The sequence below is a fragment of the Cardiocondyla obscurior genome, linkage group LG23, assembly GCF_019399895.1.
Source record: "Cardiocondyla obscurior isolate alpha-2009 linkage group LG23, Cobs3.1, whole genome shotgun sequence".
NCBI classification, from domain to species: Eukaryota; Metazoa; Arthropoda; class Insecta; order Hymenoptera; family Formicidae; genus Cardiocondyla; species Cardiocondyla obscurior.
In genome coordinates, this window is record NC_091886.1 from 359,801 (window position 1) to 371,327 (window position 11,527).

Sequence of the window (11,527 nt, forward strand, 5' to 3'; positions counted from 1 at the left end):
AGACTTTTCAGAAAATTACATAGACGACATCTTAATTTTTTCGGAATTATTCAAAGAACATGTGGAACATATAGAAAAAGTTATAAAAGCAATATTAAATGAAGGTTTCAGACTAAAATTTACAAAATGTACATTTGCGGCAGAATCGGTAAAATACCTCGGACACATAATACAATACAATACAGTAAGACCACTGAAAGATAATTTAGCTTCAATACAAAATTTTCCCACTCCAACATCTCAAAAGAATATTCGGCAATTTCTTGGAAAAATTAATTTCTACCATGAGTATATACCACAAAGTTCAATATTATTAGACCCACTACACAAACTACTACGAAAAAATGAAAAATTTATTTGGTCCAAAGAGTGCGAAAAATCTTTTACGGATATAAAAAATTTACTGTGTTCTCAACCTGCGTTGGAAATATTTGATAAAGATTTACCTATAAAAATTTATACAGACGCGTCATTAGAAGGTATTGGTGCAGTATTTAAACAAGTACAAAAAAATGGTAAAGAAAAGCCGGTAGCATATTTCTCAAAAAAATTAAATAATTCACAAAAGAAAAAAAAAGCTATTTACCTAGAATGTTTAGCAATCAAGGAAGCGATAAAGTATTGGCAACACAGGTTAATAGGAAGAAAGTTCACGGTATACTCAAACCATAAACCATTAGAAAACATGAATATAAAAGCCCGAACAAATGAAGAACTTGGTGAATTGACTTACTACCTATCACAATATGATTTTGAAATAAAATATGTTCCAGGAAAAGATAACGCCGAAGCAGATTGTCTGAGTAGGAATCCAGTACTAGAACCACTCGAAAATACAGAAGAAATGTTAAAAATAGTTAATTTTATGAAAATAGAAGAAATAAAAACAGATCAGAAAGAAAATAGAACATTAGAAAAAATAAAAACAAAATTAATAGAAAAAGATGGAATATTCTATAAAGAGTTTAAAAATAATAAGAAAATAATTTTATCTGAACAATTGAGTTTAGAATTAATTAAAGAAATATATTCTGAATGGTGCCATATAGGAATAAAACAAATGATGAATAGGGTGTGCCCTTATTATACAGCTAAAAACATAATTGCAAACATAAAAAAGTATGTAAAAATTGTAAAATATGTATAAAAAATAAATCCAGAGGACAGAAAAAATATGGACTGATGTCCCAATTAGGACCAGCAACGGAGCCCTTTGAAATAATGTCCATTGACACAATTGGAGGCTTCGGAGGACAAAGATTTACGAAAAGGTATCTCCACTTACTTGTGGACCATTTTACAAGATATGCATTCATTTCAACATCAAAAACGCAGGGCGCCACTGACTTTATTAAATTGATAAATAAGGTACTAGATACAGAGAAAATTGGAACGATACTTACGGATCAATATCCAGGAATTAATTCAAAGGAATTTAAGGAATTCCTAATACAAAAAAATGTTACACTAATTTTTACGGCCGTGAATGCGCCCTTCTCAAATGGCTTAAATGAGAGGTTGAATCAGACTATCGTCAACAAGATAAGATGTAAAATAAATGCAAAAGAGAAAAGAAAGCTTGGACAACAATTGCTAGAGAATGTATTGATAAATATAATAAAACAGAGCACACGATAACTGGTTTTACGCCTAAGTACTTATTAGATGGCACAGATAATAGTATTATACCCGAAGAATTAAAAAAAATAAGCAATAAGGAAAGTTGGATAAGAAATAAAGATTTAGCTCTGAGAAAAACAAAAAAATCACACGAATATAACAAAAAGATATTTGACAAAAATAGAAAGAATTATCAGTTTAACACAGGAGATCTAGTATTGTAATCGACTTTTTTATGGAGAATATTTAATAATGATTTTAGGATGACCAAAAGATACTCTCTCTGACAGACTCTCACAATTTATTTTACAAAATAGGACGATCACGAATTATACAAATCGATGGTTCGGCTAAGTACGACTATTCTTATCGACACGACTATTTCTTATACTTTCAGCGAAAAGCCCCGCGCATTCCGGGAACACGCCTTAAATACTCGGGAGACACCTCTTTTCCTCGCTACCGCGCGACAGGTGCTCCCGAATATTTACTTCTATTATACATTCCTTAGCATCGTGCCGAGGTCGCGCCGTCGAAAACAGAACTCGTCGGAAAACAATGTACAAGATCGGCCGTGTGGCCGTTCGCTAAATTATAAACTTCGCTTTCTCTTACAGTATATATAGAAAACGGGAACAAACTAAATAGAAAAAAATTAGATGAACTAAGAATTGGATCTTTTGAAATAACAGAAAAGATATCAGAATCAATATATAAAATACAAACAGGAAAACGAAATCAAGAAACACGATTTTTCCATATAACAAAATTACTTCCAACATCAGAAGATGAACATGGAGACTGAAAATTCTACGACTTTTCATTCTGAGAAGGGGAGATATAAAGAAAGTATACTTTCTTTAATTTAAAGGTGCCGCGCTTTTTATGCTTTGTGCGCCTTTATGCTTTGCGCGCCTTAATCATCATTAGATAGAGGGGGAATGACTAGAATAAAGAGATAAATGCTAATGACAGGAAGATTAGGTTAGTATTAAGATTCCCGTTGTAATAGAATAACCTAAAGAATTAGAGTGAATACAAATTATAAAAGTTCAGAGCGATAAACTTTAATTGTCGTTTCTTTGTTTTACAGGTAAGGTTGTAAATAGTGTACATAATAATTACTAAATAACAAATAAAAACTTTTATTTTCTTTGTTTTACATAGAAACAAATTTTAGTTTATTGTCTTGCCCTACATAAAGATTTGTCTTATATATATATATTTACAGGGTAATTCAGAACAACTATAGTGTCCGTGAAGGGACATGTTGTTCAGATAATTTTGAGATTATTTTTTCTCTTCGAAAAATTTTTTCGAGGCTTCGTTTTTGAGTTATAAAATTTAATAATTAACTACTCACCGGACGGCTACACATGGTAGGCAGGGACGGCGTAACTCAGACTCAGACGTGGAGAACCCGCGACGAAACCGCGACTCAGCTGACCTGTTACGCACGCTACACAAAATATTACAATTATCCTTTAATTAAGCATTTGTTAATTAATTAATAATAATTTGTTTCCATCAACATAAGAAATTTAATAATTCTCACTTGTAACGTTATTTGGTTTTTTTTTTATTATTTATTTATTAAATAATGAAGAAAGCTAGAATGACGTTGCAAGTAAAAATTATTTGATTCTTTATGTAAATGAAAAGCAAGAAATGTATTAAAAAATTAACAGATTGTCGATGCACAAAAGACGTACGCACGCACACACACACGCACACACACACGTTCGGGAACGATCGTCAAATTGAGATGTTATCGCGGCCGGATTTGTTGACGTGCAAACACGTTTCAACTTGTTTAAGCGAGTTTAAACTTATTTCTGCCCGTCAGTAGATGTATATAGGCCGGTTCTGGACCAATTCGTGTTAGTGTGTCCGTGTGACTTAGGGCGAGGGGTAATGACATCACGCGGGGAGGGATGTTTTTCCAGGAATCGCCCCTTTGTCTGCGATTCTCGGAACAGATTGTTTATAAATATAACAATAACATAAAAGTTATGAAATTTGATATTTTAATTACGTAATTTGATATTTTTAAAAATAGATAAGTGCGTTATCTCGCCGCGGTATTTTCCTGCGGCATCGCGAATTTCAAAGGGTTGGAATTTTTTTCAAATGGAGAAGGGGGGTGTCTTATTTTTCACAGGGGGTAGGAGGGGGGGTGTTGGGGGTGATCACGCGAGTCTTAGTCATGGCGTCGGCGGCGAGCGGCGGGGCGGCGGCGGATCGCAAAGTATCGCGCGCCCATCGTTCCCTCTCGCTCGCACCCGTTCGCGCCGCCTATAGTTCCCTCTCGCTCGTTCTCGTTCACGCGTTCGTCACCATCGACTACGACTCGCTCGCACCCGTTCGCGTCGCCTATTGTTTATCAACAATTCTTTTACACGCTCATACGATTCGAATGCGGGTGACGCTGCACGTACACCCCCGGCTAATCGCTCCTCCTTCTTATCTTATTTCTCTCTCACCGAGATACGTATGTTGCATACGAACGAGGCGGGACTCACGCCTCACAATTATAATAAAATGAAGGATGGAATAGAAGCGATTAAAAAATGATACGTGTTGATTACAAAAGTATATATTTATTATATGAATATGCGTTACAATATATTACATATTTTTTATACATTTATTACAAGCGCAAGTAGTTCGCAATCTACAATTTGTTGTTCGTCGAAGGAATCGCTGCTGCGTATAGCGCTCACCGTCTCGGTGCAATTTCTCGATGCGGAAGCGATTTTGCAAAATCACTCGTATTTGTCGTCGATCTTCGGTAGAACTTTGTTAAGTACTGTTCAAAAAAGATCGACGAAACAAAGAGCGCGGACGAAAACGAATAACTCGATATAAACACGCAAAATAAATATAGACAGCGACGCGTCTTAAGGACAAGCTAATAATTACGGAGCAATGAACTCAGAAGTTCGTTGAAATATAGCGAAAATTAAAGGAAGGAGACCGAATATAAATAGCGCGGCAGGAAACACCGGGCAGAGTCTCTCGAAAAAAGTGACAGCGTTTTTTGCGTGAAAAACACACCGACTTACGTACGCGCGCATTTTCTGTATTCGCTACTCGTTACCACGGTTCCGCATTTGTGGAACGCAGAATAAAAACGGTTACGGTTCTATTATTATAACATCGAGTCCGAGTCATTGCATTTTTCCTCCACCTGCATCCCGGAGACGACCACTCGTGGACCTAACCGACGCGAGAATCACGGTGCCGAATCTAGTTGGCATACTTTCTCGAAACATTGGTCCTTCGAGCCGGATCTACAGTTCGGCAAGGGCGAGCAGCGACAAGGTGACCATTCGATCGGAGTGCGGCTGCGACGTTAAGATCGGAGCGCGGGACTGGACAGAGCCACAAGGGCCAGCCCGGGAGAATCGAGACTGTCATTGAGAGGCCTGACGACGATAGCGGTAAGCTGTGTAGGAGCTGCACCGATATTGTATTGCATTGAATTTTGTGCCTATTTGTACGGATCTGTGCTTAAATTCAGGAGAATCGATTGCGCTATTGTTAACGAGTAATATAACCGACCATTGTATTAGTAATCGCGAATTGACATTATGTCCCAACCCGTTGCATCGTCCGCTGCGTCGGGAGCGGCGGCGACGGCGGCGACGACGGCCGCATCGACGGCGGCAGCAACGGCCGCTAAACAATTGGCGTCGTTTAAAAAGAAGCGTACGGCGATTAAGTCCGCGGTCACACGTATAGAGACATTCACAAGCAACGCAATGTTAGACGAAATAGACGATGAAATTCGTTTTGAGTTAGCCAAGCGGCGCGAGCGGTTGGGCGAGTACAATCAAGAATACGCGGACGTGCAAGCGCGAATTGAGGATCTAGACGAGCGCGAGGCTAGAGATCGCGACTCGTTTGAAAAAACTTATTTTTCGTTGAGAGCGAAATTGACGCGATTGACTCGTCCGGCGGGCGGAGCGGCGTCGGCCCGTCCGTCGCCTGTTCCGGGTAGTAGCGGCAGTGAAGGCAGCGGCGGCCGAGAGCCCCTGACCTTTGTGCGTTTGCCGAAGATTAACCTACCGACCTTCTCGGGCAAATATGAGGAATGGGTCACGTTCCACGATACTTTCAATAGCCTGATCCACGAAAACGAGCCATTAACAGACGTGCAAAAATTTCACTATTTGAGAGCTTCTTTGTTAGACGAAGCAAAAAATGTGATCGCGGCTTTGGAGGTGTCGGGGGCTAATTACGAAGGGGCCTGGGAGTTATTGAAGGATCGATACGACGATCGGCGAGCGATAGTGTATGCGCATATTCGGGCGATCCTCGAGCTACCGCGAATGCATCGAGAGAATGCGGCGGATTTGAGGAGAATCTGTGACGGGGTATCGCGACACATAGGCGCGCTCAAGGCGTTGAAAAGAAGCGTGGACGCTTGGGACGATCTGCTAGTATATATGTTAAGCGAAAAATTAGACAACGTGACCGCGGAAAAATGGCAAGCATCGTTAAGGGATACGGAATTGCCGAGTTTAAAACAATTTAAAAAATTCTTGACGCATCGAAGCGTCATTTTAGAGACGTTAGCAAGAAAAGAGCCAAGCACGGCTCCAAGGCGAAGTGACACACGAGCACAAACGCGGTCTGACGGCAGAAGACAGGCGCTGCACGCAACCGCGTCAAGGATGAGCTGCACATATTGCGGGGGGGAGCACTCCGTTTATGCGTGTGGGGCGTTCGGTGCGTTATCGGCAAATCAACGGATAGCAGAAATCCGAAAGAGAAATCTTTGTTTAAATTGCCTGCGCTCCTCCACCCATCGGGCGGCGCAGTGTCCGTTGGCCGGTTGCCGGTCGTGCAGCCTTAAGCACAACACATTATTGCATCTGCCGACCAGGGGGATCGACGGGGCGACCGGCGGGACATCGGTTGCGCCGGCGGGATCGGCGGGCCCGTCGGCGAGTTCGGGCGAGATGACGGCCTTGCTCGCGCGCGAGACGGTTGGGGGGAGCCGAGCTCATGTGTTCTTATCTACCGCAATAATACACGTGATCGACAATAATAACACGCGAAAGCCGGCGCCTGTATTGTTAGACTCAGGGTCACAAGCAAATTTCGTGACGAAAAAGTTTATTAGCACGTTAAATGTGAATATTCAGCCGGCGAATATTTCGATATCGGGTATGGGAAGGATGACGACGCGGTCATCACGCGTTACAAAATTAAAAATACGCTCCAGACTAAACGCATTCCAACAAGAAATGGAATGCATCGTAACTGATGTAATTACCGAAAGAATTCCGGCGGTTACCGTTAGACGCGAAACAATAAAACTGCCGCCGAACATCGAGCTGGCAGATCCGCAATTTAACAAGGCCAGCGAAATCGACATGCTGATAGGCGCGGAGCTGTTTTGGCAGCTGATATGCATCGGCCAAATCGGAGCCACGCGAGAACATCCAACGTTACAAAAAACGCGGCTAGAATGGGTTTTGGCGGGACGATTGCAGAGCGCGTCAGGGGAAATCGCGCGGGCGCACGCATTGCATGCGACGGTTACGAACGCGGATTTATATAAAAAAATCGAATATTTTTGGCGCATCGAGGAACGATCCGGAGCAGCGAGCAGCACTCTCGAGGAGCGGGAGTGCGAAACACATTTCGAGGAAAACGTAGAAATTGACGCGACCGGCAGATATATAGTAAAATTACCAATAAGGGAAAACGCATTTCGAACTATTGGAAACTCGCGAGATATTGCGCTTAAACGGCTGTACAATTTGGAGCGGCGACTAAATCAAGACGCGGAATTTAAGTCGGCCTATGCTAAATTTATGAGGGAATATTTAACGTTAGGACACATGAGACAGGTAGCGAGCAACGAGATCGAAAGGCCCGGCGCGATTTATTTACCGCACCACGGGGTATTCAAGCAAGGCGATAAGACGAAGAAGCTTCGGGTGGTGTTTGACGCGTCATGCAAAACGAGCACGGGAGCGTCATTGAACGATGCGTTAAGAAAGGGGCCGACAGTGCAGCAGGATCTCGCGGCTATTCTTATTCGCTTTCGAGCTTTTGCATATGTCTTCGCGACAGACATAGTAAAAATGTACCGCCAGGTTCGGGTACATGAGTCGCAGACTCACTTACAGCGGATATTATGGCGCGAAAATACGAGCACACCGGTGAGAACGTACGAACTTCTCACCGTGACATACGGAACGACGTCCGCACCATTTCTGGCGACTAAATGCTTAGATCATTTGGCGCAGAAATGCGCGAAGGAGTATCCGGTCGGCTCCCGACGTATTCGTGAGGATTTTTATGTCGATGACCTGCTCACGGGGGCAGATACGTTATCTGAAACTAAGCGCGTACGCGAGGAAATTGTGGAAATCTTGCGACGCGGAAACTTTGAATTAAGCAAGTGGCTCTCAAACCGCGACGAGCTGATACCCGACCGGGCACGCGGAGTTCGGGACGAGGTCGCGTTCGGAGAAGAATTCGAGCCCAAGGTGCTGGGAATACGTTGGAACCCGGCAAACGATGAATTCGGTTTCGAGGCGATTTCCGGGCGCGGTGCGGAACGCGTGACTAAACGGACTATCCTCGCGGAGATAGCCAGCATCTTCGATCCGCTGGGGTTGTTAGGTCCGGTAATCGTCGTGGCAAAAATTATTATGCAAAATACGTGGCAAACGCAAATGGGATGGGAGGAATCCGTTCCGCAGGAATTCCACCAGCGGTGGGTGGATTTTAGACACGAGTTAATTTACTTAAAAGAAATCCGGGTGCCGCGCTGGGTGGGGAGCAAAGACATGCACAATTTACAGCTGCACGGTTTTTGCGACGCCAGCGAAAAGGCATACGGCGCCTGCGTGTATGTGCGAACAAGGGAGGGACCCGCGAAATATAAGATCGTCTTGCTGGCCTCGAAATCGCGGGTTGCCCCGATAAAGGCAATTTCCTTACCGAGATTAGAGTTATGCGCGGCGGTATTGTTAGCTGAATTGACGGAAAAAATCTGTACGGCACTCAACGAACGGAAGCGGAGTTTATTTTTGTGGACGGATTCCACGATAACGTTGAATTGGATTGCTTCGTCGTCGCGGCGGTGGAACTCATTTGTTGCAAATCGCGTCGGGGAAATACAGCGCGCGACGGATATCGCTGACTGGCGGCACGTGCCGTCAGCCGAAAACCCGGCGGATTTGTTGTCGCGGGGAACCACCATACAAATGTTAAAGACTTCACCACTCTGGTGGAACGGTCCATCATTTTTACAATTTGATTCGGATTCGTGGCCGAAAAGGGAGCGAGCCGTTATCTCGGACGAGGATTTGCCAGAGCAAAAGAAAACGATAATCGCGTCCGCGGGCGTAATCGAGGAAGATATCGTGCAGGCATTGTTGCACAGGCGTTCCAATTTAAATAAAGTTCAAAGAGTGATCGCGTATTGCATAAGGTTGCGATTCAAGAAGGAGGAGCGCCCGCGAACGGTGCAAATCTCGCCGACCGAAATGCGGCGAGCATTGATAATAATAGTAAAAAGCGTGCAGCGCCGGTCGTTCTGCGAAGAATACGAGTTGCTCAAAAATAAATAAGAATTAAGAAATACAAGTGCCATACGGTCACTGACACCTTTTTATGATGATGACGGGATCATACGCGTGGGAGGCAGGATAAAGCGATCCGCGATTCCGTACGATGCGCGCCATCCAATGCTCCTACCGAGGGGACACGTGCTGACCACGCGCGTGGTACAAAGAGAGCACGAAAAAACGCTGCATGCGGGTATACAAGCGACATTGGCCGCTGTTCGGCAGCGGTTCTGGCCGATCGCGGCCTCATCGGTGGTGCGGGGGGTTGTGCGGAGGTGCGTGAAATGCTTTCGATACCGACCGACGACGTCACAGGCAATCATGTCGGATCTGCCTGACAAGCGCGTGACGGTCTCGCGACCGTTCACGCATACCGGCGTGGATTACGCGGGACCGATATTTGTAAAAGAAAGCAAGCGTAGAAATGCGAGACTGACGAAGGCATATATTGCCGTATTTATATGTTTTACAGTGAAGGCGGTTCACTTGGAAATTGTGAGCGATCTCACATCGGATGCGTTTTTAGCGGCGTTTAAAAGATTTATCGCGCGAAGAGGTAGGCCAGAATGTGTATATTCCGACAACGGTACGACTTTCGTTGGAGCAAACAAGCAGCTTAAGGAGCTATACGAATTTGTCAACTCCGAACGGGAACAGAAACAGATCGCCGAGTTTCTTAGTGAACGCGAAATTAATTGGCGTTTCATACCGCCTCACGCACCACATTTCGGTGGTTTGTGGGAGGCGGCCGTAAAATCGACCAAAACACATATGTATCGCGTTGTCGGAAACGCACATCTGACCTACGAAGAAATGCAGACTATGCTCTGCGAGATTGAGGCTATACTTAATTCGCGACCGCTTACGCCTTTAAGCACAGATCCAAATGACTTGGAATGTATCACGCCCGGGCATTTCTTAATCGGTGCAGCCTTACACAGTTATCCCGCAGAAGAATTAACACAGGTGCCCGAGGGACGGCTGTCGAGATGGCAACGTATCGAGCAGCTGCGGCAGCATTTTTGGAGGCGATGGAGTTCGGAGTACCTCCACACGTTAATGCAGCGGTCAAAATGGCATGCTAGCAAAACAGGGGCCATCTCAGTCGGCCAGTTAGTTCTTATACAGCAGCCAGGTCTCGGACCGTTGCAGTGGCTGCTGGGCCGCATAAGCGAGGTTCACCCAGGAGCGGATGGAATCGTGAGAGCAGCTACGATGAAAACCAAGGGAGGCTACCTGACCAGACCGATTGTAAAATTGGCGATCCTTCCGATTGACGAAGAAGACGACAAATAACGTATTAATATTGTATCATTTGACTATGGCCAGCGGGCTCAAGAAAATTATTGTTTTCGAACGTTCAATTAATTTCGACACGACGCCTCCGAGCTGAAAAAACAATATATTGAAGGAATTCCCTTCAAGGCGGGCGGGGTGTTCAAAAAAGATCGACGAAACAAAGAGCGCGGACGAAAACGAATAACTCGATATAAACACGCAAAATAAATATAGACAGCGACGCGTCTTAAGGACAAGCTAATAATTACGGAGCAATGAACTCAGAAGTTCGTTGAAATATAGCGAAAATTAAAGGAAGGAGACCGAATATAAATAGCGCGGCAGGAAACACCGGGCAGAATCTCTCGAAAAAGTGACAGCGTTTTTTGCGTGAAAAACACACCGACTTACGTACGCGCGCATTTTCTGTATTCGCTACTCGTTACCACGGTTCCGCATTTGTGGAACGCAGAATAAAAACGGTTACGGTTCTATTATTATAACATCGAGTCCGAGTCATTGCATTTTTCCTCCACCTGCATCCCGGAGACGACCACTCGTGGACCTAACCGACGCGAGAATCACGGTGCCGAATCTAGTTGGCATACTTTCTCGAAACAAGTACGTTGAACGTCAAAGAGATGCAATCATCGAAATCCAGCATTCGCGTGAACGTAGCTTCGGTCATGGCCATACGTGTGTCGACCGATTCGAGTCGTACAAGTTTCATTTCGTTCATGCGGCAAATTCGTACTATGAGCGAACCTATGTTCGCAACGTCGTACGGTTGCTTCGGTCGATCGCGAAGCATATTCAGAATTGTCCATCGATGCTCGCACAGTTCCTTCCAGGTGTTGAGCGACATGGTTAATTTATCTCCTCGATTATCACCTATGATGATCTCCGCAAAACAACGCGTACCAACGTTCACGCCGATCTCTAGATATTTGTATCCCGTTTGGGTCAGCGGGTATCGCCGGCAGAGTAAGCGCGTCACGTATCGTTTTGGCGAGATGCTGGAAATTAAATAAACG

At 44.3% G+C, this 11,527-nt stretch overlaps 2 protein-coding genes across 2 annotated transcripts; both read left to right on the forward strand.

Annotated features, from left to right (window-relative positions):
• Positions 1-5,213: 5,213 nt before the first annotated feature.
• On the forward strand, positions 5,214-9,218 carry LOC139111362 (uncharacterized). The gene has a single exon (XM_070671617.1). It carries the CDS (start codon positions 5,214-5,216, stop codon positions 9,216-9,218), a length of 4,005 nt encoding a protein of 1,334 aa, XP_070527718.1.
• Positions 9,219-9,536: 318 nt separating this feature from the next.
• On the forward strand, positions 9,537-10,511 carry LOC139111364 (uncharacterized). The gene has a single exon (XM_070671618.1). The coding sequence runs from the start codon at positions 9,537-9,539 to the stop codon at positions 10,509-10,511; it is 975 nt and encodes a 324-aa protein (XP_070527719.1).
• The last annotated feature ends 1,016 nt before the right edge of the window (positions 10,512-11,527 follow it).